The following is a 25,635-nucleotide window of genomic DNA, read 5'->3' as shown; positions in this document are numbered from 1 at the left end:
GGATGACATGGTGGTTAGAAAATTATCTGGATTTTTTAAAAAGGAAACAGACTAATTCTTTAAAACCTAAATGGTTGTGTTTATGAGAAAACTTGCAAAGACGGGAATTTTGACGCAAATTTAATGTATTTAAGGCCAATAAAGCGGCAAAATTGCTTACGAGCTCAATAAGCAGCGAATGCGCGGCTTGCGTGTTCCTCTCACACAGAAACATTATGCTCAAATAGCCCAGTTGTTTGTGTTTTAACAGCTTAATTTTTATTTAAAAAATATATATATATATTTTTTTCTTAAATATGTGTGCAACATAAAGTTTATTATTATTATTTTTTTAAGAACAAGAACATTGCATGAATATAAAAAGGATCACTTATTCACTGGATTATTATTGCATTCAAAATATCAATGAATCAACTCAAAGTATTAATAAAAAAATAAAATAAACAACAACGTGGGAATATTTTAAAATAAATTAAAAAAGAAAAGGTTTCAAAAATGTTACATATTCGCTTTGCAAATATAAAAAAAATGTTATAACCTTTTTTTTTCGAGAATATTTACTCCATTAATGTGCAACATTAAGTTTTCGTGAGCGCGTAACCTCGACATTGGCAATAGTCCAAAACCTCTACAAGTTGTCAAATTTCTACCGATTTATCTCCCACCCCTACTTGCATCCTAGATTAATTTCTATCATCAATGTTACTTTAGCTCAATTGGAGGAGCAATGCACACATTAGCCATTCAAAGGTCATAGGTTCAAGTCCCAGGGAACACATACTGAACCCTATACCTGCACTGTAAAATTAAAGTGTCTATTAAATGCATTAATGCAAACATTTTAAAGGCATTATAAGTAATCATTTCATAGTGTTTTTGTTCATTTTAATGGTTTAAATGACTGATGAACAAGATTTGTGCCTAAATTAGAGTAAAGTATGATGTGTATATTGGGTTTGAATCCCACATCTGGAATGAAGTGCAAATTGCATAGATGTAAAGTAATCCAGATCTGAGATTATTCGAGGATTACCTGTTTTCTGAGGGCCAATCACCAAAAACTTTGGCAGTCTGTCACAGGTCTTCTCCTTGGACCAGATGTCTTTGTGTCTCTTATCATGACATGGATTCTGTTTGTCAGTTGTATAATATGAGAGCAAATTAAACTGTGACTATTACAAATTCCACAAAATGCACTTTTCACATTTAGTTTAATTATTATTAGAACTCGATCAAACAGATGCTCAAACACGATGAGTGTAATTGCACAAACCTGCCACAAGGGGTCTCTCTCGTCAGGGAAAATCTGGAAGTATTTGTGAGCGAGTCGGACTGGAGGCAGCGTCTGCAGGCGCAGGTGAGTCCAGCACTGCACAAACCTCACCAATGACTCGAAGGTGTAGAGACCCAGCCGGTCATTGCCGTAGTTTGACAGGTGAGTCATGAATATACTGACCTGCCCGTTGGAGAGGAAGAGGACAATTCGGGTCAGAAAAAGATGCAGCGCATTGTTCTTGTAATTCAAATGGTAAAGCATTGCATTAGCAGTGCACAGGTTATGGGCTTGAATCCCAGGGAACACATACTGATAAAATGTATAACAGAAATGCCAAAGTCGCTTTGGATAAAATCATCTTCCAAATGTAAATGTAATAATTTAAAAGCCAATGAAATATCTTTAATTATAGTAGGATATTTTAGCCTTACTGCACAGTTTTGGCTGAACTTCAACAGCTACAATAGCCTGACCAACTTAATGAAGAAAAATGGGCTTGACCTCTTCACCCTACAGTAAGTATCCAAACAAAATCGATCAACTTTAAAATTCGGACGCTCTGTGTGTGTGTGTGCTACAAACCGGATTAAGCAGCAAAGTAAGAAACAGTTCTCCACCGCGGATGCTTTTGTCCAGTTCCTGAGGTCCTCCTGGGTAATCTTTATAGAAGATGGTGTGCGTAAAAAGCCCACACGTCTGCCGAGGAAGAACCTGTATACATAAAATCATGCACAACTTCTCAGCATTACGCTATACAAGAATCATTTGTCTTTCCATGTTGAATCAGGACTTGGGCCATGAGATGAGGTTTACACCTGTATGCCATTGTGTATGAAGCCTCTGCGGTAGCGAGCGGGTCTGAGGTGAGGATACTCCTCTGTGCTTGTCACTTTGATGCCCCACACGCTCTTCCAAGCCTCGTACAGTTGACTGTGTACAGGATAAACACCCGAGTGATGGGGGGCTACAGCGTAACCCATGTCTGTGGGGATCCCATGTTCCTGCAACGCAGAAAAATAGAGGTCAGGGTGGGTAGCAAGCATAATGGTTAAATATCTGAGCTGGTAAGTGAAAGGTTGCAGGTTTAAATCCGTGCAACAAGTGATCCAAGAGCTTTCACCATTGTGACTTTGACCTTTTTTGTAACAAGTAAACCATAGGAGGCTTTGATTAAAAGCATCAGATAAATATTTAGGGGCGGTTTCCCAGACAGCAGTTAGATAAATCCAGGATTATGCCTGTGTTACAATAGTGTATTTAAGTAGTTATTACAAACTACTTTTGTCTCAAGATGCACCCTAGTAAAAATTTTTGTAAGGTTTGTTTGTTAAAACTACTTAACCCTTATAAGTCCCTTGGGGTCAATTTTACCCCAAGCCACTTTCTATTACTATTTGAAATTATATTTATTTTAAATGTCCTTTCTAATGTTTATATATACATAAATTCACCAAATGTATCAATAAAGTAGTGATGTGAGTAGTTGGCCACATCCGGTGAAATTAATGGCTCTCTATTATAATTATTGTAAAACTATTGTAATTATTTTATGTTTTTTCTAAACAAACACCTGATAGCTTCAACACATAACATCTAGATCAATATCTAAAAACTATTTAAATCCAATTTAGATCATAATTTATGTGAATTTTTCACAAAAAAATTATATTTTACAGGCAAGCTAATTGTGTAGTTGAGGAATTTAGTGGTAAAACGGTACAAAAGTACTTTATATCTCCCAAAACACAGTATTAATGTATAGATTGGAAGTAATCAAAAAATGCTATATTATTTGTATCATTAAGAATGTATATATTTATAAAATGTATAATATATAATTTATATATGGGGCCATTTTTACCCCCACGGAACTCTGACATATACAGGAAAAAGGGGCCTATAGAGGGTTAAATATCCTAAAATAACTACAGAGTAGTCCTGGATTAATCTAAACCCTGTCCGGGAAACCGCCCCATAATGTCTGCATGTTCTTGCTCAAGAATGACAGTACCTGTATTAGTTCTAATGTGAAGATTTGGACAAATATTAAAGATTTAAATGGATGTAAACGTTGTTTGGCTAAAAGTAAGCGTTTTCTCAATCCAAAGTGAAAGTAAAGATAACATCCGCGAGCCCGCTAGCGCCCTCTGCGTGGCATCTGTTATAATACATAATGCTTTTTTTCACATAGGCTATATTAATGTTTTGTTTAATAAAAACCACCATGTGTTTACTTGGTTTTGATATTTTCTTTGAACCAGTTATTATTGCATAATCATTATTGTGTCATTTTAAAGGTTATTGCTCACTTGAGTAAATTTTTGTTACCAAAAAAAAAAAAAAAATTCTTTATTAGCAATTACCAAAATATTTTAGGGACAGTCTTAGATTAGTTAAAACATTTCAAATTGATGTAATTTCAGTTTCCCATTTATACATTTTATCATTGAGGATTTCTTAAAAAGTGTAAAAATCTAGTCTCGTCTCGTGAACCCAATCTCGTGAAGCAAGTGTCTCGTCACAACCCCTAATGCACACACTTAAATAACACAAGGTATAAAAATAATAACTAAATTTTGTAACTTTAATAACAATTTTAAAACTATAGCTATGTGCCAATTCAAGGGCTGCGACCTTCTATGGATGCGACCTTAAAAGGCGAGCACTCGTCTTTCAAGGTGGCAGCCTCAGAAGTCCGCAAAGAGAACTGAAATGAGACGGTCTAACCTTCAGAGGACCCATAATTTGCGTCAGCTGCTGCACACGTCCACCGTGCCTGTCAGCAGGACACAGTGGAGACGTTTCTGACTTATTAAAATTAATATGAAATCAGAAAAATATTAATTTATTTGAGAAAACACGTTAATGTAGATTCAACTATTCAACAGTATATCAAATTAATCAACCTTAGAAATATACGCAACATAAACAGAATAATATTAACACAAAACATAACTTATAATACTAAAACAGTGACAAGAAAATGTTTTTTGATAAATACACACTTTTTTAAAGGTTTTAATTGTTTATTTTAGAATATCCAGCCGTTATATGCAAGCGTTGGATGCGGGCAATGAATCTTGGGATAGCCTCGGCCGTCAAGGATCCATTTGTTCTATCCTTAACAGCGCAGAGAAATAGGGATGCATTTTGAGGCTTCATTCTAAGCATCCTTTGAATAGACTTTATGCCCAGCTGCACTACTTCCTGAACTTCAGCCAGCTCCTTGTTTCCTGTCTGCCATTATTGGACAAACTGATTAATCCAGGTGTGCCTGACCTCAGTAGTCACAAACAAACTGATTAATCCAGGTGTGCCTGACCTCAGTAGTCACAAACAAACTGATAAATTCAGGTGTGCCTTACCTCAGTAGTCACAACAACAATAATCAGACACACCTGGATTAATCAGTTTGTCCAATAATGGCAGATAGGAAACAAGGAGCTGGCTGAAGTTCAGGAAGTAGTGCAGCTGGGCATAAAGCCTATTGGGACGGCCTTACTAGCCTTAAGTCGCACTGCTGTGACACAATCGATCTTAGAATACATCCTTAGAAGGTCGCAGCCTCCGAACCGGGACACGCCGTATTCGTAATTTCATTAATAAAGCACTACGTTCTTCTAATTCAGTACGTACTGTCGTAGTACGCGATTCAGGATGCAGCGTGACCCTGAATCATCGTCCTTGCAATGTGTATCAACCAGCATCAGCGTCAAGGATAAAACAAGGATTTAATGATGTGAGTTATCTGATCAGGACATCCGAATCGGTTCATATTCTGACCTGTGCAAACTGCTTGTTGAGTCTCATCTGTTCAGCCAGCACGCTGACGTTGTGGAAGAGGTGAGGTTGCATGTGACTCCACATGTGAGGAAACCACCAGAAATCCTGCCTGTGTCGGAGCAAAGTGTCGTCCCCTTCATCTTCCTCATCTGTACCTGAAGAACAAACAGAGGATCATTGTCTGTTGTTTAGACCTTTTGCACATCACTTAGGACAGGACATCATACTGTACCTGTATAGAAAAACTTTCCAGAAAATCCCAGATTAAAGGTGAAATTAGGAACCAGAGAACGGAGTTTGTTCTGTGTTTGAAGCAGTGCCTGGAGAATAAAGAGAAATAAATTACATAAAGTATTTAGATGACAAAGATGATTATCAGGTTATCATGCATATTATAGGGTATAAATATAAAAACTATTGTAGGATTAAACTACAGCAAAACCTTGTATCACAATCTGAGTCATTGTGGATCACAGTAACTGTATAGAGATTGATAGAGTTTTTGTAAGCATCTGGGAACTGCTGGGAAGAAAGGGCTGATAATTAAAACATAATGTAGTCTGATATACCATCACATCACTGAGCCCTACTTACATGAATTATATTAGTGTGCGATATTACACAGGGGATGCACATTAAACAGGTGGAGAGAAAATGTAAGAACAACAGGGGCACAGAAAGTAAACTTTGAGGAGAGAAAAAATAATCCTACCAGGAGAAAAAGGCAAGAAAAAGAGAGAAAAGCAGAAAGGAAAGTGAAAACCTCAGGCATATCATTGCTTTTGGTGTGGTGGGCCACACAGAACCCCCTATGAGAACATATCAGCTTAAATTAAAAAGCGAGCCGGTCTAATTAGCCCCATACCAGCCTACAGCCTTCATTCACTCCGAAGAGAGAGCGAGCAAGAGACATTACAAATAAGCTCTCTCTCTCTTAAACACAATAATCATGACTCTCTACAAACAACAGCGGACAGAAAACATCTCTTATCCGTATTAAGTCTGTTAATTTATTCGCTTCATTTGAGTCATGGAGAAGCGCTGGGAGTGTGAATGCAGTCGGTGAGCTGCTCTGAGAGAAAGAGGAGGGATTATTCAAACACAAAGCAATGAGGAAGAGCAGAATATTTGATGAAGAAAGAACTGGGTCAGGTCTGATTAAAGTAACAGGTTTGCATTTACAAGTGGTGCTTTGTGGCACCATCTCTGCAGCTATCTTTGGATGCTGCCAGGGGTGGTTAAGGGGTTGCTGGGAGCTGCAATGCTGTTTATGTTGTGTCGTGTGTGGTTACTTTTTCGTTCCTAGGATCAAACCCCTGCTTCAATGTTACTATGGGATTTAATTCACAAGATCATAGCTTATATAGTTCATATAGCAGATTGACAAAATATTAACTCTTGCCCACCAGCGTTTTTAAAAAAGGTTGCCAGCCAGCGGCAGCATTTTTATGATTTTTACAAAAGTTTAACGAATTCCTAGAAAATGTTCTTTAACTCTTTCACCGCCACTGACGAGACATCTCGTCAATTAAGAGAAAATGCTTCCCCGCCAATGACGAGATTTTCCGTCTTTCTGCAATACCGCTATTATCCACAACTTCCGCAACTTTTTAAACCCGGAAGTATTGCCCTATGGCAAGCGGCTGCATGTCCGTGTCTGTTTTAAAGATCGCTCTGAATGGGATCTCTATGAAAAGTCCGTCACAAAAATGGAATTATCTCAGCTTTTTGCTCAAAATGTGGTGTTTTTGCAGAAACCTACCCATATTCAAAAGCTGATTACAAAAGAACCACTTAAGGTAGGATGAAACGTTTTTTTTTGTTTGAAAGCAGAGGGTCTGTTCTTTCATTTGGTATATGTATGTTTATATATTTAAAGAAGAACATTTTATAGAAGGCATTAAACTTTGGTGAAAATCATGAAAAACGCTGGCGCTGGCTGGCAACTTTTTTTTTAAAACGCTGGCGGTGAAAGAGTTAAAGGGGTGGTTCAATGGTATTTCAAGCATTCTGACTTAGTAACATGGTTATAGAGCTGTTTCCTCATGCTAAACGTAGGCAAAGTGTCAAAAAAGCATTTGGGCGTGTTACATAGTATTTCTGTGACGAATGCACTTCGCCAGGGTTCGAAAAGTTTTTTTCGATTACAGGTCCAACTGACGTTTCAGGGGTTTTCTATACGTATCACTTCTTTATATGGGCACTTCCCCCGGAAATCCCCGCCCACCCGTCAATCAGATGTAGAAACGCTACAACTTGCAAACATCTTATCACGCGACACAGCTTTGTTTAATTTCAAAACTCAGTGTGTTTTTGGATGTAAGGAGAAGAAAGCCAGCCTTATTGAAACAATGGATATAGTTTATTTTCCTGGGTAGCAGCGGAGTTTTGCGTGTGTGTTTGATACAACCCGGTTTCCAAACCGGGTCACGAGTTGCATGCGGTAAGTAAGACTTTTGTCTTATGTTGGAAATAGGCCCTTGCATATTATATAAATGACACGAACATGTAGTGAATCATAAGTTAAAACAGTGTTGTATAGTGTTGCTTCACCCGCGGTAGTAACTCTTCCTTTTTCATTTTTTCGTACGTTATTGGAAAGATTCTGTAAAGCTAATCTTTCTTTTATAAATCTGATTAAACTAAAGACTCTTCGGAGATATAAAGGATGTCATACTTCTCTATAGGTACTCCAGATTAACATCAAAAATGCAGAAACAGCATGTGTTAAGGGCTCGTTATAGTCGTGTGTAAGTCCTACGGCGTAGCAGCGACGGCGTAGGTTCCGTGTCCGTTTTCATTTATACTTTTGCGTCGTCGTAGAGAAACAGCACCTTTTGTATAATTTGAGAAGACCAGCAATGATGGAAGTAAATAAACAGCGACTTTTGATGCAGTTTGAGTTAAATCACTCCTCAACTTGGCTCATCTTTGTTTTCACCGTCACAAACGGAAATACATATTACGCCGATTTTTTTTACCTGATGGGAGGGGTTCTGGTGGACCAATCACAGTGCTTGCGGTCCACGTAGAACTGACGCGCTGTTAAAAATTTTGCGAGGTGCGCGTCAGGCTACGCAGAGCTACGCACAGGCTACGGATAGAACCTACGCACGACTATAAATCGGCCTTTACGTGAGCTTTAAATATATAAACATACAATATATCAAATGAAAGAACAGACCCTCTGCTTAAATTTTTTTATTTTTTTATCACTTCTCAAATATGGGTAGGTTTCTTCAAAAATATCACATTTTAAGCAAAAAGCTGAGATAACTGCGATTTTTAAAGGACTTTTGTTAGAGATCAGAGTCAGAGTATCAGAGATTCAGAGATTCGATTATAAAAATATACACGGAGTTTAAACTGTTTGCCCTAAGGAAATACTTACGGGTTTTATGCCTCGGTAAAAGTGTCACCTGGTGGATAATAGGGCTGGGTATCGATTCAGATGTTCCAGATCGTTTCGATTTCGTTTCGATTTTGATTCTCAGGGTGATTTTTATACTCGATTCAACTCAATTTAATTTAACTCAAGATTTAATACACTTACTATATTTATAAAAAAGAACAGTGATCAGAAGTTTACAAGTCGGTAATAAAAAAAGAAATTAAGAGCCACAACACTATCGTCATCGTCTTGCTTGCGAAATCTAAAATGCTTCCATACCTCTGACTTTTTATGTGAAGGTGGCATCAACGTCGACGAAGCACCAGAAAACCACAATTTTAAGCACTAAATGAATAAATGACAGGCTCACCTCTCGCTCCTTGGTAACATCGCGCAAGGCAAAAAAAGAGGGTAACATCTAGACTAGTAATTAGATTAACGTTAATCTTACGTTCAATGTTTGCGCAAATAAATATGAAAAAAAAATCGATTTGTGGCCTTTGAGAATCGATTTTGAATCAACCACGGAAAAAAAAACGATTAATCAAAAAATTTATTTTTTTTGCCCAGCCCTAGTGGATAATAGCGGAAATATGGATTGTTGGAAAAAACTCGTTATTTGGCAGGGAAGCGTTTTCTCTTAAAGGCGGGGTGCATGATTTTTGAAAAACTATTTGGAAAAGGGAGTCGAGCCCAGTACCAAAACACACCTGTAACCAATCAGCAGTAAGGGGTGTGTCTACTAACCAACATCGTTGCCTGGGTTGCGTAGGTGTGGGGCGGGTCAATCAAAAGAGGGTCCAGATTCTATTGGGGTATTGGCGTGTTTGTTTAGGTGATTTCAATATCAACATTGGCTTTCAGAGATCATGCACCCCACCTTTAATTGAGGAGTTAACTCATCAATGGTGGGGAAAGAGTTAAATGTGACCCTGGAAAACAAAACCAGTCATAAGGGTAAATTTTGTGAAAATGAGACAGTATACATACATCACCTGAAAGCTAAAAAATTAACTTTTCATTAATGCATGGTTTGTTAGAATATATTCGGCAGAGATACAACTATTTAAATAATGGAATCTGAGTGTGCAAAAAAATTTAAATATTACGAAAATTGCTTTAAAGTTGTCCAAATGAAGTCCTTAGCAACACATATTACTAATGATAAATACATTTTTGACATATTTACGGTAGGACATTTATGGAACATGATCTGTACCAGGGATGCATAACGATTAATCGCGATTAATCTATAGCAGAATAAAAGTTTTTGTTTACATCATATATGTGTGTGAACTGTGTGTATAACAACTTTGTATAGATAAATGCACACACATGCATGTATATATTTAAGAAATGTTTACATACATTTGTATAGTTTTGTATAATTTATATTATATATAAATATAAATACTTAATATCTAAAAAAAATTCCTTAAAATTATACATGCATGTGTGCAAATCTATATATACATAATTATTATACACAGTTCACACACATATATGACGTAAACAAAAACTTTTATTCTGCTATAGATTAATCGCGATTAATCTTTAATCTCGCTAGACTTCGTCCTATGCTGTCCCGCTCTGTGACTGAAAGGCTTATTAACACTTTTGTGTTCTCTCGCATTGACTATTGCAATGCACTTCTGATTGGAGTTCCTAAAACCACACTGAATAAACTACAATATGTGCAAAATTCAGCTGCTAGGATCCTGACTGGAGTCAGGCAAAATGAGCACATTACACCAATTCTCAAGTCCCTGCACTGGCTTCCGGTCAGGTTCCGAGTTGATTTTAAAGTCCTCATGCTTGCATACAAGGCACTGCATGGTCTTGCCCCCCAGTATCTGTCAGCACTTTTAACTTTTTATACACCCACGCGTCACTTGCGCTCCTCACAGGCACGACTATTAGCAGTCCCACAGTCACGGCTGCGCTCAGTAGGGGATAGGGCTTTTTCGTCGTACGCACCTAGACTCTGGAATGCACTCCCTCCTCACATCAGAGACGCACAGAACTTTAGTAGTTTTAAATCTCTTTTAAAGACTCACTTTTTTAGGATAGCCTTTTTATGACCCTTTTATTTGTTGTGTGTTCTTACATGTATGTATGCATTACTTGTCTCATTTTTACATGTACGTATGCATTTACTTGTTTTATTCTTACATGTATGTATGCATTACTTGTCTCATTTTGTGTGCGTTGTTTTCTTATTTTCTGTTATGTAAAGCGCCTTGAGAAGCTACTTTAAAGGCGCTATATAAAAATAAAGTTATTATTATTATTATTATATTATTATGCATCCCTAATCTGTACCTAATATCATAATGGTTTTTGGCATAAAAATGATAATATTGACCAATAAAATGTATTGTTGGTTATTGCTACAAATATACCCGTGCTACTTGTGACTGATTTTGTGGTCCAGGGTCACAAATGCTACAGTACTCATCCGCAAGTCGCTCTGGATGAAAAGTGTCTACTAAATATATAAAAGGTAAAAAACTGTGTTTAGTGAGACATGCACCAATGTAAATTTGGCACATTCAAGAAAGTCGCTAACCTTCTGTATTAGCAATACTAATTAGCCAGAACTGCAAATATTTTTTTTTTGTTTAAACAATTGTTCCACTTGGAAACATCAGTATAATAAGTCCCAGTCTTGGGATCTTATAACATATCTCTCTTTCAGGACTTCGTGTAATTACCTCCACATCTGCTACTTTCATGCGTGTCCCCTCCTTCCCAACGAATATATCATCCACATCCACTAGTAAAAATCTGTCCAATGACAAGCTGAGCCGCCTGCCAGTTAAATACCCAACGGCATCCACAAACAGCAGCTTGTGCAGCCAGAAAGTCAAGCTACCACCAAAGAGCACCCGTTGGATCCCATCGTGAAGGCCGAGGTCCTGCACAACCGTGGCCAGCAGCGCCCTCTGTTGGTGTGAATGTGTTGGGAGCTGATTAAGTTCGGTTGGTCTGGGGCTTGCTAACAGAACTGGCTCATATGTGCTGTGGTTGGACAGGAATATGGTCCAGTTGTCTGCAGGCAAAGGGCCCGGCTCCAGCTCATTAGGTTTGGTGATGTAGAGCAGGGGTGCAGCGGGGTTCACTCTGTAGTCCCAAAGAGGAAGGTTAGAACGGAGGAAGAGAGGAAAGCCTCTTAGCTGAGCGCTGGATGGCGAGTTTTCATTTGCACGGTAAAAGCCGATTATTCCTACTCCGTAGTCTTGGCAGTATTTATCCAGCAATTGGCGATTCCAAGAATCCAAATTGACATACTTAAGCAGATTCTCGTAGACGATGAGCGTGTAACGCCCGCGGCCTCGCCACGCTAGAGGAGGCATGTCACCTTTTCCTGGTGCGATTTCGGTGCGATAATGAAAGCGGCTTGACTCTAAAATGGCAACGATCTCCTGTCCGAGTTGGGAGTAGATGCTCTCCACAAACAGCAGGACTACAGGTTCCGTCCGTGAGCTGTCGGCCATCCTACCCAAGTGTTTGCGTTGGCTGACCTGAGATGGCAAGAACAGCGGCGCCCTCTGTCCACCACCGATGGCAGATGTCGCAACACAATTACCCAGCGGGAGCGGCAAGGGAGCTTCCTTAATTTTGGGTCCTGCACTGACGTGGTAAGCTAGGTAAGCCATGGAAAGCAGGCAGAAGAGTATAAGCGCTACGATAAGGCGGTGAAGACCCTGATGCCTGACAGCCCGTGCCAGCTTCCTCACTCCAGCCATGGCTGCTTTGGCCAAATGGACGGCTGGGGTGAAGTGTAAGGTAAGGAATTAGACAGGAATATTGTTGCCCTGCCAGGAAACAATAGTTCATTCTAGGTCACCATGGCCCCCATAGCCTGCGGCGGATTCGCCGCTTGCCGTATTGTGTATCTTGCTTCGTCCATCCATAAAACAACCCTATGCGTAGGCAACCGGAGACATCACGGCATCACGTTTTTTTTACCGTTGCTCTGTTGGTCTTCTGGTGCTTCATAAATGTGGTTGAGCAGAAACGTATTCTAGCAGAACCTCCTGTTCTTTCTAAAAGACAAAAAACAAGAAAGAAAAGGTTAGAAGGATCAGAACTAATCCTGTATATCTTAATATCCAGGGAGACATTTTACAACGTCTAGACTCTGGATAAGCCTAAAGCTTGAGGTATTTTCATGGACATGGCTTAAAAAGGACATCTGCCTAAGAATTTTACAAGATAGTGTTGTGTACTTCTTTTGCAAAACTGCAACATAACACACCGTACTTAACATCTGCTTACTATTGTTAAAGAGCACCAATGGTCCGATTCATGATTTTACATTTCCTTTGGTGTTTAAGTGTGTATTAGTACATGTTAACGATATGCAAAAGGTACAAATCCCAAAGTAAATTATGACGCGAGTTATTGTCTCCAATGTAAATCTCTTTTCTTGGACTACAACAAACACACAGATTGTAGGCAACAGCACTTCCTGGGATTGGTGATGTAGACAAGACCGACATTATCATAATTCCTCCCGCTTGGATTCACAGCCTGTTAGCATTGCATTGTGCGCGAATCTTTCAAACATGGTAAGGAGCATCATATTTCCGGCTGATGTCAGAGGTATGTGTTTTTAACCATAAACCATGGATGGCTGATTAATATATGTATTAGCATTTGAATAGAGTTGCGTTAACGCTTTCGGATGTTTTTGAATAAAACAACGCCTTTCCATCTTTTCCCTCATTGGATAACTGCCCTTCCGGGAGCTCACAATATAGTAAAGTGTCTAACGAATGAACAATTCAGGATCTTTGCGGAAGTAGTAGCAGGGCCGGCGTCAAGGGGGGGGCATTCGCGGGCCGTACATCTGCCTAAGAATTTTATTCAGGATCTTTTCAGGATCAATTCAGGATCTTTACGGAAGTAGTACGTACACGCCGGCTTTAGCTTTTTTAAAGGTAAGTTAGCGTTGTTTTAATTTACGTAAGCTTAAATGTGAAGTGCGGCTATAGACTGTTAACAGCATTACGACGTGATTATGGTAAAGCAGCTTTTGGGACGCGGTGTGCGCTGCGCTATGAAACCCATTCATTTCAATGGCTTGCGCCGCGCGAGGGCGGTTTGTTGTTGCGTCAAGCAAAGCGCAGCGGAACGCAGCTTGCGCTCATGCCGCGGTCAAAGTTCAAAATAGTTTAATTTTGCGCATAGTTTGTGATCTTCTGCACTTTATACGGGAAATGAGCTGGCAGTCTGTACTAGTTGTATGGGTGTGTGCTTGCACTGTAAGTTATTGTTGCTAATTGCGTGCCCCACCGTTGGAAGCCACGTGCCCCCCTGTTAGTTATGGTCTGGCGCTGGCTCTGAGTAGTAGGTCATCCGGGTGATCATCCATTTCGGACGGCTTCGGATGCAGCTAAGTGTGCAGTCACTTAGTCAAATGCATTTTTCGAAACTTTGGTGTGATGAATATGGGTGGGGATCGGTTCCAATATCTTTGCTTTTCAGTAGAGAAAGGTCATCCTTGCATTTTCGGTCTGACACATTTGCATTACTTATGAATGGAAGTCAATAAAACTGTAAGTGTGGTGTGTGACCACCCCTTAAAACCGTTACCATTTGTTTTTAATAAGAACCAGTGGCGGCCAATGATCTATTTTTCGAGGGAGCACGATGCAAAGCTCATCAAAACATGTATTTAGTTTGTCATGTCAAAATATGTGTTCGGTGCGTCATGTGAACCTATGTGCATCACGTGTCATGTCAAAATATGTGCCTGCTGCAGACGATTCAAAGGGATTGATGATCAAATCACCGAACACATATTTTGACATGACAAGCAACATACAACACTACTAAACACATTTTTTGAATTCGCGCCCCTTGGAAGAGAAGTCATCGGCTGCCACTGATAAGAACACACTTTACACACTGCATTTGTATTACCCCTAACAGTGACGGTTTATATTTCAAATTGGCCTCCAAATTACCTTTCAAAATACAAGAAAAGATACATTTCACATACAGTACTGTGCAAAAGTCTTATGCAGGTTTCACACCAGACGCAGTAGAGGCAGCAAGCGCTAGTGATTTACATTTTAAGTCAATGCAAAGACGCGATTAGGCATCCTGCGGTGCGGTATGCGCGATAGGTGCAGCACGAATTGAGCATTGCCGCGGGAAACACGCGAGTGGAAAAATCTGAACTTCGGCGGATTTCCGCACCGCGTTAACCAATCAGGACCTTGCTGTAGTAGTGACGTGATTACAGTAAGCGAGCAGAGTCTCGAATTTCACATGCAAATAAAGCAAGTAAACTCAAATGTCCTCTACAGTGGCTGGTGTGAATGCACCATAAGGCCACCACCACCAGACTTGTTGTTTTAGAAGTTTTAATGTCCATCCATATTTATTTTTCAATCTATTTTATTAAGATACAAACAGAAAATACAGGAAATATGTACAAAAAAATAATAAATATTTTTTCAGGACTAAATGTCGTCTTTTGGCATCTTTGGTGTTTAGTGTGACCTCTCTTGGCACTAAACACATCTTGAGTGTTTTTTGAGCAGAATGAAGTGAAAAGACAAATTTCTTTAAAATTATTTTAAATTTAGGTTTAAGAGATCCTGCAGTTTCCTGCTATTGCTCAAGTGGAAGGGAAGTTTACCCTAAAAACTTGACACAGCATTTTACATTTTTATACAGTTTTTAATATATACAAATTTCCTGTATTTTCTGGATGTATTTTTTTAAAAAGACTGAGAAACAATTATATATGATCACTATAACATTGCAAAAACAACAAATCTAATTCTGACATGGTGGCCTAAGACTTTTGCACAGTACTGTAGGTGCAAACTTAACTACATTTAAATATAGAGTACTAAAATAGAGTGCAAACCTACTAGTAATTCCCAAATAAATACTCACAGAAAACACGGGAATATCAGAACACAGTCATTTTTATATCTGAACTTCACTCTCAATAAACTCTAGGTCAAAGAGTCATATCATCTCGGAAAAAAAGAGGCCACTCCATGTCTCCAAAGTAATGTAGGCCAGACATCTGCCGATTTTTCCATTAGACGAGAGGTATAAACACATACTTGATCACTCACAGAGATACTCACAAAAACAGACACCCCTGCCCCATTAACACTCAATCCACCCATCATCAAATCTCTCCTACGTCTATATGAGACCTTTTCCCAGGATCCCAAAATAACTCCGCCCCCTGAACCATCTCTCAGTCACGCTCTCCTGATATAAGCTTTCAGGTGTGACTGGAAAATGTGTGCGAGTGCTACAGCGTGTATACTGCATAAAAGAAGTGTGTGTGAAGTATGAATGTCAGATGGTCATGAGTTTACTTCTATGATGTCCTCAATGTGACATGTGAACATTCATTATTGCCTCCTTTGGAAGTTGAGGAAAGGTTTGGTAGATGCACACCGTTCGGGCCGTACATACGGCAGAGAAACCTGACGCCGTGAGAGTTCACGCTAAGTAGGCCAAGCAACATCCCTACCAAGAGTACATCTGATGTCATGATCGACTACACAAGCATTATTTCAGGGCGTCTGTATTCAAAGGACACGGGCGAAAATCATTAAGTTTGACACACTGCATTAGGCTTCTATTAAGTAATGGCTTTAAATTCCCTCTCCGCTTGTATTAGTTAAAATGTGCAGGACAAGCATTGGATATGAAGTCTTTCTGCTCCAGAGATCCACGGTTCCATTAATGCGGCACATTTTAATGATTAATTTCTGAAAGAAAAAAAACTGAATGGATTAGCGTGAGGAAGTTAAAAGAGATAAAATATAAGCTGACTTTGCCGTTTTGGATTACATTATACTTTATAAATGGATATTTCCAGTTGCCAAGAAATTACTCTGATAACTGTGTGTTATGCAGTAGAAAGCCTATGACAACTACACTGATGTCTTTTCATCTGGGAATGTCATATTTTTCTCCATATATAAGCCTCTTTATTTTTTAAGATTTGAACAGGAACAGTGCAGCAGCTGTGACTACAAAACTGTATACTCCGTGACTCCACAGAGACTAATGCAGAAGGCCAGAACCAGTTTAGCCCAAAGGTGCCTCGGGGTACCGGCCTCATGTCACACGAGACCCCTCAAGACGGTTTCTTCCCACGGCACTCAGGAAACTGATTCTGCACACGTATTGCGTTTGATTTCAGGTGTACGGTTCGATCTATGAAGTTATTATGGCCAATAGGGTTTATGTCTGCCAGGCAAAGGCAGTCAGGGTTGTGTGTCTAGCCGGGAGGAGAAAGGCTCTATGGGACTGTTCTTTGTCAAATCTGTAAGCCACCGGCTCTCATCGGCTTTATATAAAGACTGATCGTGTCTGGTGCCTTCTGGTTAAAACTTGATCTACAGGTAAAATAAGGACAAGAATTGTGCAGAAGGTGTAACAGCAACAGAGTAGGGGTGGGCGGGGCAAAACCTAATGCAGAGTTAGTTGTAACACGGACCGTTTACATTGTTGCACAGGGTTGGCGATTTGTTTTTTCCATATTGTTTTCACAATGCCAAAAGACGGTCTCCCGCAAATTTATAGAAAGGTATCATTTTTTTTAGAGAGTTATTGATAAAAGAGTGTTTTGGTGCCATGTAAGTAAATTTTTTCATCAAATGTTTTTTTTTTTTTGGTTTCTGAGTTGGGCGTTTAAGATACCAAATCCAATGCTATTGCATATTAATCAGTGTCTTGTTGACTAAAACATAGCATCAGTTTGAATTATGTCTGCAGCTCTAAAGCAACTTTTTGATGGGCTTAAAAATATTTTCACCCAGCGGGGTTAGTTGCAACGGTACGTTACAACTAAGCACTAACGATATTAATCCGCTAACATTAGCGTGATTCTTGCCGTTGTTTTAAATAGGCTACACACAAATGATTTCTGGCTGCCAACAAAATAAATGTGCCTGTCTTATCAAAAATTTAGTTATTATCCAAATTTATTTTTGTTCATATCTTTAATATTGATTGAATAAGGTCACGTCAAAGATTGAAATCATAATGAAATGAACGGCTAAAATCAGACTTTGATTTTCATTATCTCAGAATTAGATTTTGAGACTTTAGTATGGTTTTTACAGACTCAGTCACATATAAAAATGTTTTTTTTATCATAATTGTGCTGCTTTTTCTCACAAATTTAAACATTTGTATACATTTATAACTAAACTATGGTTAGATGAGGGATGAATAGTGTAGATATGTGTCTATTATAGGCAAATATAAAAACAATATCCACTTCAAGTATATAGACAAAATAGTATTGAAATATTTGCCTGCAAACTTAATTTTTAGCAAGGGTTACAACTAACCCCCTGCCTGTTACAATTAAACCCACCTATGGGATAAGTTGCAACGTTTGCACTTCTGTCATGTTTGGTGTAATTGTCCAAGAATGGTAAGTACTAGAAACAAACTTCAAATGGTCATTTGTAGCAGAGATGTGTATAAAAATATTATTAATCAAACTCAAATATTATTTTAATGATTGAGCCAAAGCCAAAAAGCGTTAGGCTGTGCCCCGCTCTCCCCTATTAATAAGAGAAGGAATTGAACCTGCCAGATATAACTTGAGGCAATGTTAAAGGGATAGTTCACCCAAAAATGAAAAGTCTGTCATCATTTACTCATATTCATTTTGTTTTAAATGTGTTTGAGTCTCTTTATTCTGTTCAATACAGAAGATATTTTGACAAATGACGATAACCACACAGTTGATACTACCCATTGACTTCAATAGTATTTGTTTTTCCTACTATGGAAATGGCAGATATATCTTATTTATAGAATAAAGAAACTCATGCAGGGTTAGAACAACAAGAGGGTGAGTAAATGCAGCATTTTAATTTTTGGGTCAACTACCTTTAAGCTTAAAGTCTCCCCATTTTATCAGTTAAAGCTGCCGTCGGCAACTCTGGAGGATTGAGCAGTTTCCAAATGTTTACAATTTCATGTCCCTCCCGCACTACCACCGAGCCACGTCCCTTCTCGAGCTCGTCCTCGTCAGCGCGTGTGCAAAAGTATTATTGTGAACGCATACTTAGCAAGAATACTTAGATTACTTACATAACACTCCGAAACACAATCAATGGTTGATAAAGCACAATTACCTGTCGAGAAGAAATGTGGCAAGCTCTGCATCCAACTTGAACCCTTTAAAATCTCGTAGATTCCTCCACCTTTCAAATGCTGGTTTGATATTGATCCTAGTTTTATTACGGTCACGGTCGCTTTATATATTTGTTTACTTCTAATCATTTGTTGTTTTACTAGCTCTGGTTGTTAACCGAGGAATCGGAAGTTTGTTAGTGAAAGTTCTCTTCGCCATTACGCTGCGTTCAATCCAACACGCTTGTGAACTTCAGACGGATGCATGTGATATTGTAACGCGCGTAAGGGAGGGGGGATCTGTGGCGCGTGCAAGTACTGTGATTGACAGGCAGATTTTACACAGCCCTGCACTGAATGGACCAAATGAACCGGCCTGCGCTGATTGGACCAAATGAACCGGGAGCGGTGGATTTTTGCAAAACAAATAACAGGCTCTAGGTGAGCTAGAAGCGCGTTTTTTCCTGAAACAGTCTAATTTATGTTGTTCTATCGAAGCATAGTGTTGGTTTCAGTGAATATGATAAAAAATATGATCAAAATTGTTGCCGCCCGCAGCTTTAAAACTCATCTTTGATCATTATAGCATAAGTAAAAGTTTTACCTGTAACAGTAGTTTCTTTATGATTTAAAACAGCTTAAATGTAACTCTACACCCTTGCCTCATTTAGTAGACGCAGATCTATGAAAATGCAAATTAGTCGCTGCCTCTACTCAATCATAGAGCTCGGACCATAGATATGTAACTAGATGCTACATTGTTTGGTTTCAAACGATGCATGAATTGCACGTTTGCAGCATTAACTTTTAATCGCTTAAGGTTACAGCATTCAAGACGATTTTAAACAGCAGACTGTCTTCAATTTTATGGAGAAAATACTAAGCAATGGTGTTGAATGAATTTGCATATGGTTCGTCTTAAAACATTAAAAACACCACATAGACATATGAACCACGATACAAAATATGATTTTCCTGAATAAAATGTAAGTAATACAGGAGGATGTGGTACTTTGTAAATATACCTCAGTGACAATTGATATTGTTCCCTGGCAGCTGTTTTCTATGAAGGTAAAGTACAAAATAGATCATAATCATAATGCACAACATTAAAAGTAAAAGAAAGAAAGAAAGAGAGTGCGAGATAAAGATAGCATAAAACTCCATCTTTCTATCTTCTAAAACGCAAAAGGCACACAGAGATTATCGTTCTCATTAGCCCATGATAAATATTTAACAATAGAAGATTAGAGTTTTATAGTTCTCCATTAGGCAGGATATTCATCAAATTAATTTAAAAAAGTGTGAGAGAGAAGATTAAGCAGAAACCCAATGTTACAGTGAAAGTGAGGAAGGAAAAACGCAAGTCTGCTTCGAACAATTTATGGGATATAGCAGCATCCTTGAAAGATAAGGTCAACGTGTGCTTACAGAAGATTACTGAAGAACAATGACTGTGAAACTGTGTATCAAACTTTTTGTTTTTAACATTCACTTACATCTATCAGGTACAGAATCCAATTTTCGGTAAAAAAAAAAAAATGAAATTTTCATCCAGTTCTGAACAGTTCACAATTCCTGATGGATTAAACTAAGCCCCGTTCCCACGTTTCTTTCCCGTCAAATATGCTGAAATACGTCACATTACAGAGTTAAAAAACATTGTGTATGCGTTTTATGTTGGCTGCCTGTAACCCGTCTTACGCAGGAGTAATCCAGATAGATTTCTTTCACACACACGGTAATCTAACGTTTCCTAAAAAACATCTCACGGCACTTCAGGAGCAGATACTCAAGAATCCCCTGTCAAAATTGTCTTTTCATCTGCCTTACACAGCCAATGCACATATACACATACTCTGATGAAGGGCTTTTTTGAAATGATGAGCTGCAGAGAGCAGAGATGATGGAAGTAAATGGAGGAGAGGATGTGAAGGGAGGAGACAGCGAATGTTTAGGTTTTTAGAAAAGAACGCGTGTCTGCATGTTGACAAAGGGTAATATCAAAGCTGGTTTGCACATGCTGTGTTCTTAGTCGCAAAACTTCTAACATAAGGCTGGAATGTTCTTTGGGTACCCTGCGGCGATTATGTGGCCTTTGCAGACACTTCAAAACATTACACAACTTTCATGCATCATGTAACATAACAATTACGTAATCTCAGTATAATATTTTGACTGAGGTGGGTAGGTCCCATAACATGGCAAATTATTGTGTTGTGAACCCTGATGTGTAAAAGACCTGTGACCCTAGGACACAAAATCAGGATACATTTTTTGAAATTGAGATTTATACATCTTATGAAAGCTGAAAAAATAAGCTATAGATGTATGGTTTGTTAGGATAGGATAGTTGTATCTGTGCAAAATACAGTATTATTTAAATATCTGGAATCTGAGGGTGCAAAAAAATCTAAATATTAAGAAAATCACCTTTAAATTGTTCAAAAGTCCTTAGCAATACATATTAACTAATGATAAATACAGTAAATGTTTTATATATTTATGTTAGGAAATTTACAAAATATCTTCATGGAACATAATCTGTACTTAACTCTTTCCCCGCCATTGACAAGAAAACGCTTCCCTGCCAATGACGAGTTTTTACGTCAATCTATATATCTGTTATTATCCAGTAGGTGGCGGCCTTACCCAACTTATAAAACACTGAAGCATCCACTAATCCAAAAACAGTAAAAGCTCTTTTTTTGTTTTGATCATTGTTCAGAATCTGGGACCGTATTTATGAAACATTTTAGAGCAAAGAGTTGCTCCTAGTGGCCAAATTCTTAGAAAATTCTTAGAAATGTGGGCGTTTCAGAAAGCATCTTAACCCTTAAAAGAGGTCTTAAGGTCCAAAAACCTTAAAGATGCTTAAAGGGGCTATGGCACAAGATTTTTTTAAGATGTAAAATAAATCTTTGGTGTCCCCAGAGCACATATGTAAAGTTTTACCTCAAAATACCATATAAACAAATTATTATAGTCTGTTAAAATTGCCACTTTGTAGGTGTGTGCAAAAATGTGCCGTTTTGGGTGTCCTTAAAAATGCAAATGAGCAGTTTGTTACGATTGAAACTCAGTTGTGCTGTGAATTATTTTCTCTCTCTCTCTCTTTTTCTCTGCACTTAATGGCAGTGCTGTGATTGGATAGTGCAGATTAAGGGGCGGTATTATTATAATAAGAGCTCCTTATGACATCATTATGACCTATTTTTTCATGTGCTTGTAGAGAATGGTTTACCAAAAATAATTACTGGGTTGATCTTTTTCACATTTTCTAGGTTGATAGAACCACTGGGGATCCAATCATAGCACTTAAACATGGAAAAAGACAGATTTCATGCCATGGCCCCTTTGAGATTTTTTTTAGCAGCAAGGAAAGTGTACAAAACGTGAAGAGGGAGACAAAAAATGTTGCACACAACGCATGACAGTAAGTTAATAACATGCAACACGTTAGATCGTGCAGGAATCGTGTTTGTGACCCATCTTATTAGAGACATAATAATATAATATAGCGCCAGAAATAAAAGTAATCACTACATAAACTACGGTATAGATTCAGTAACTAGAAAACTGCAGCAGAGATGATTTAGGTCTGTTATAGACTTCTATAAGCAAAGTGATCACACAAACTTACAGAACCTTGTGTCGCTGTTTATTTCATATCAAATATATTTATAATATTTTATACATAAATTATAGGGATATATATTTATATAAATTTATAAATTAAAATAGGAAAAAGTATACCTGTAATTTCAAACTGATGGCTAATAATAGACCCTATACTTAAAAGCATAAACTTTCTTCCTTCTTGGACAACCAACCAGACTCCTCATAAACGTTTTTAAGCTAAATTAAAAGCTCTCTGAGATGATTCTAAGATGCTTTAAGAATACGGGCCCAGAAAAAAGTCCTTTACAAAAATGCAATTATCTCAGCTTTTTCTAAAATTGTGGTATTTTTGAAGAAACTTAACTAGGTAGGATGAAACAGGTTTCTTTGAAAGCAGATGGTCTGTTTTTATTTTATATTGTATGTTTATATATTTAAAGAAGAACATTTTCTGGAAGGTATTCAACTTTTGTGAAAAAATACGCTGGCTGGAAACTTTTTTTTAAAAACGCGGGCGAGGAAAGATTTAATATCCTAATGATTTTTGGCATACAAATGTTTTTATAATTTTGAGCCATACAATGTATTGTTGGCTATCGCTACAAATATACTAGTGCTATTTATGGTCCAGGGTCACATTTTACCTTGCCTCCCTTAAACATTTTTATTTATTTGTAAGCATTTTTATGTATGATCAAAAAAAGCAACTTGAATAATCTTACCAGTATCAGTACTTTGACACCCCTAAAACACTTCACTTAACATACACAGTTTACACACATTCAGACTCCTGGTTTACCACATGTTCAGTCTCACTGTGCGGTAAATGAATCGCTAAAGTGAACTGCTTGATATTTATGTGAACTGTTTCATTAAAATCAATACTAGCTCAGGCATGATGGAGGGCAGCTTCCCGAGGGTCTTTCAACAGTTGCTAGTACAAGGCTTTAGTGGACACCTAGCCAATGCCACAGAAATTTTAATGAAACCTTTTATGGTTTCACATGAGATACAAGGTTTCCAAAAATTCTTCTCGTCCATCTGCCTGATCCGGTTGTCAGTCAAAGCCGAGATGACCGCAGTGGAGAACAAACACCCTGAACGGCTGTCAAATGCATTTTGGAGAACACCTCTTCAGACAGACACAAACATATAAACAGTTATTAGGACTGTCAGCATCTATATACCCAAAGACCGAAAAACTGACACCATCTCTCGCCTCTTCCCAACAGTCCCTCATAAACACAATCATTCAGACAAACAAAAGACAAGCAGGTAATAATTCCATCGCAAGAATATAAATCAACAGCCACACAGCATTAAGACTCAAAATCAATTTCAATCTTCTTGCTTTTAGCTTCTCTTCCGCCATAAAATCTCCATGGTGATGAATCAATCAATCAATCTGGCCTCTTATGCGTCTTCCACTCTGGGATATCGTATTAAGATTTAGCCAGGATCGGATGCGTCCTGCTATTCTTATTCTAGCCGAGTCTCGGAAGTAGACGTGGAGAGACACTTAAAAAGTAATTTCTTTACATCCTTGTTTGAATTAGGACTAATTTAGGTAGAATGGCTTGAGTTTTCGGTTGATAGTGTGATGTGTCCACCTCATGGCCAGAGGGAACTGCTGGAAATCAGCAGTCAATCAATTCTATTCAAGTCATCAGCTCAATGTAATCAGACTTAATGATTTAGAGAGGGGAAGAGAGAGAATAGAAATTAGAGAAGCAGAGAATTAACAAAGAAAGAAGATATAAAGAGACTATTGCCAAAAACTAGTGAGCTGGCTTACTAGACAGGATTAGCTGTCTATGTAGGTGTCCACAACATTTAGTTTTACTGTACTGTCTGCTTCATGACAACATCTCACAGATTTTCTCACAATCATGTAAAGGTTTAAACAATATCTGAGAGTCAGCGAATGAAAATGAATTGAAAATGAATAAGAGAGAGTTTGTTTCAAGTAATTAGGTCTGTATCTTTATCCACAGTGAGCAATATGATCCTTGGCGTTTTTTCGGGAATGATGTCAGAGCAAGCGCCTTTGTGTTTGTGAATGTCATGCACCGAGCACTCAGATTTTGTATCAATGAGAATAAACAAACGCTGACACAAATGTAATTCTTTGTGGTCAAATGCAATGAATACAGTGCCAAAGGACAAAAAGAATTGAATGATGCGATGAAAGGAAAATAGGAAATTGAAGTACACAGTTCATAAATCCTCTATGGCAATGGACTTATTAGGAAAGATAAAGCACAGAGAGAAGGATGGTGAATTTACATTGTGAAACAAAGGCTTGCAGCGACTTTTTATCTAAAAGTCTTGCAAGATGTGAATTAAGGGGAGGGGGGTTAAAGAGGGGGTGTGCTTACGATTTAAACACCCAAAAAGAAGTCAAAAGTTAGGACAGTTTAAAATGCATACACTGGAAATCTGAGACTTTTAGTTTATGCTAAAAGGTGGATGCTGCACAATGGTGGTGGTTGAGGTGAATCCCCCTTTCTTATGTAAAGCGCTTTGAGTGCTGCAGAAAAGCACTATAAAAAATGTAACAAATTATTATTATTATTATGCATGTTAGCTTTTGAGCCATTAATATGCTAATGTAGTACTAATAAAATGAACTGATCAAGTAAACAAACCCAAAATATTTATATCCCATTTTGCACTACTAGGGTTGCAATTCCAGGAATTTTCAAGACTGGAAACTTTCCATGGGAATTAACAAGAATATAGGATTTAAACAGGAATATATGGGAATTCCTGGAAAATAATAGGAATAAACTGGGAATAAAAAAAAAATGCAGAGTTGCCTAAAACAGGAAACCTAAATCTTGCAGAATAATAGTGTTTAAAACAAAAATATTTAATGCAATTTCAGTTGAATTTCTACCCTGCACATTCCTCAGTCGCATAAACACAGCACACTGCTTACTGAAGGGCCATTGCATGCATATACGTTAATTACATAAATGTGGTTAAAACTTCCTTGTGCTGTGTGTTAATAAATCCACGGCTTGATAAGCGTAAGCATCAGGATTCTTCAAAATGTGTATTACCTTGCATGCATGTCTGGTTTTGACCAAACTAAATGTTTATTTATGTTTGTATATGATAAAGTTTATATACATTTCCAAATAATTCCCATACATTTATGTAAATTCCCATTAAGTTTTCAATTTGGAATATGTCCAAAATTCCCCAAATTAAGTTCCCATGGAAAGTTTTTTGGAAATGTACACGAAACTTTCCGCCCCTTTGCAATCCTATGTTATACACATACACTGAAAAAAAGATTAATTCAATTTATTTAATTTTTTTAAGGTAAGTGGATGCAATCAATTTATTTAAGCTACATATAAACAAACAAAAAATGGTAAAAAAATAATAAACTTTTGTTTAAATGTAGCTT

The 25,635-nt window shown here is 37.9% G+C and overlaps 1 protein-coding gene across 3 annotated transcripts in view; it reads right to left on the bottom strand.

Moving 5' to 3' along the window:
* The window catches only part of ndst2b (N-deacetylase/N-sulfotransferase (heparan glucosaminyl) 2b), a 102,847-nt gene that overhangs the window by 6,670 nt on the left and 70,542 nt on the right, over positions 1-25,635 (bottom strand). For all 3 annotated transcript variants that reach the window (XM_055176068.2, XM_055176071.2, XM_055176070.2), the window contains 7 exons: positions 11,165-12,499; positions 5,292-5,379; positions 5,060-5,214; positions 2,092-2,277; positions 1,859-1,987; positions 1,274-1,456; positions 1,034-1,130 (listed from right to left, as the gene is read on the bottom strand). In XM_055176068.2, the coding sequence (XP_055032043.1) occupies positions 1,034-1,130; positions 1,274-1,456; positions 1,859-1,987; positions 2,092-2,277; positions 5,060-5,214; positions 5,292-5,379; positions 11,165-12,199 (1,873 nt within the window). In that variant the 5' untranslated portion in view covers positions 12,200-12,499. The remainder of the gene's footprint in view (positions 1-1,033; positions 1,131-1,273; positions 1,457-1,858; positions 1,988-2,091; positions 2,278-5,059; positions 5,215-5,291; positions 5,380-11,164; positions 12,500-25,635) is intronic.

The sequence above is a fragment of the Misgurnus anguillicaudatus genome, chromosome 4, assembly GCF_027580225.2.
Source record: "Misgurnus anguillicaudatus chromosome 4, ASM2758022v2, whole genome shotgun sequence".
In the NCBI taxonomy this organism is placed as follows: Eukaryota; Metazoa; Chordata; class Actinopteri; order Cypriniformes; family Cobitidae; genus Misgurnus; species Misgurnus anguillicaudatus.
Note: the sequence above shows the minus strand (reverse complement) of the source record. Positions and strands in the feature narration are given on the sequence as shown.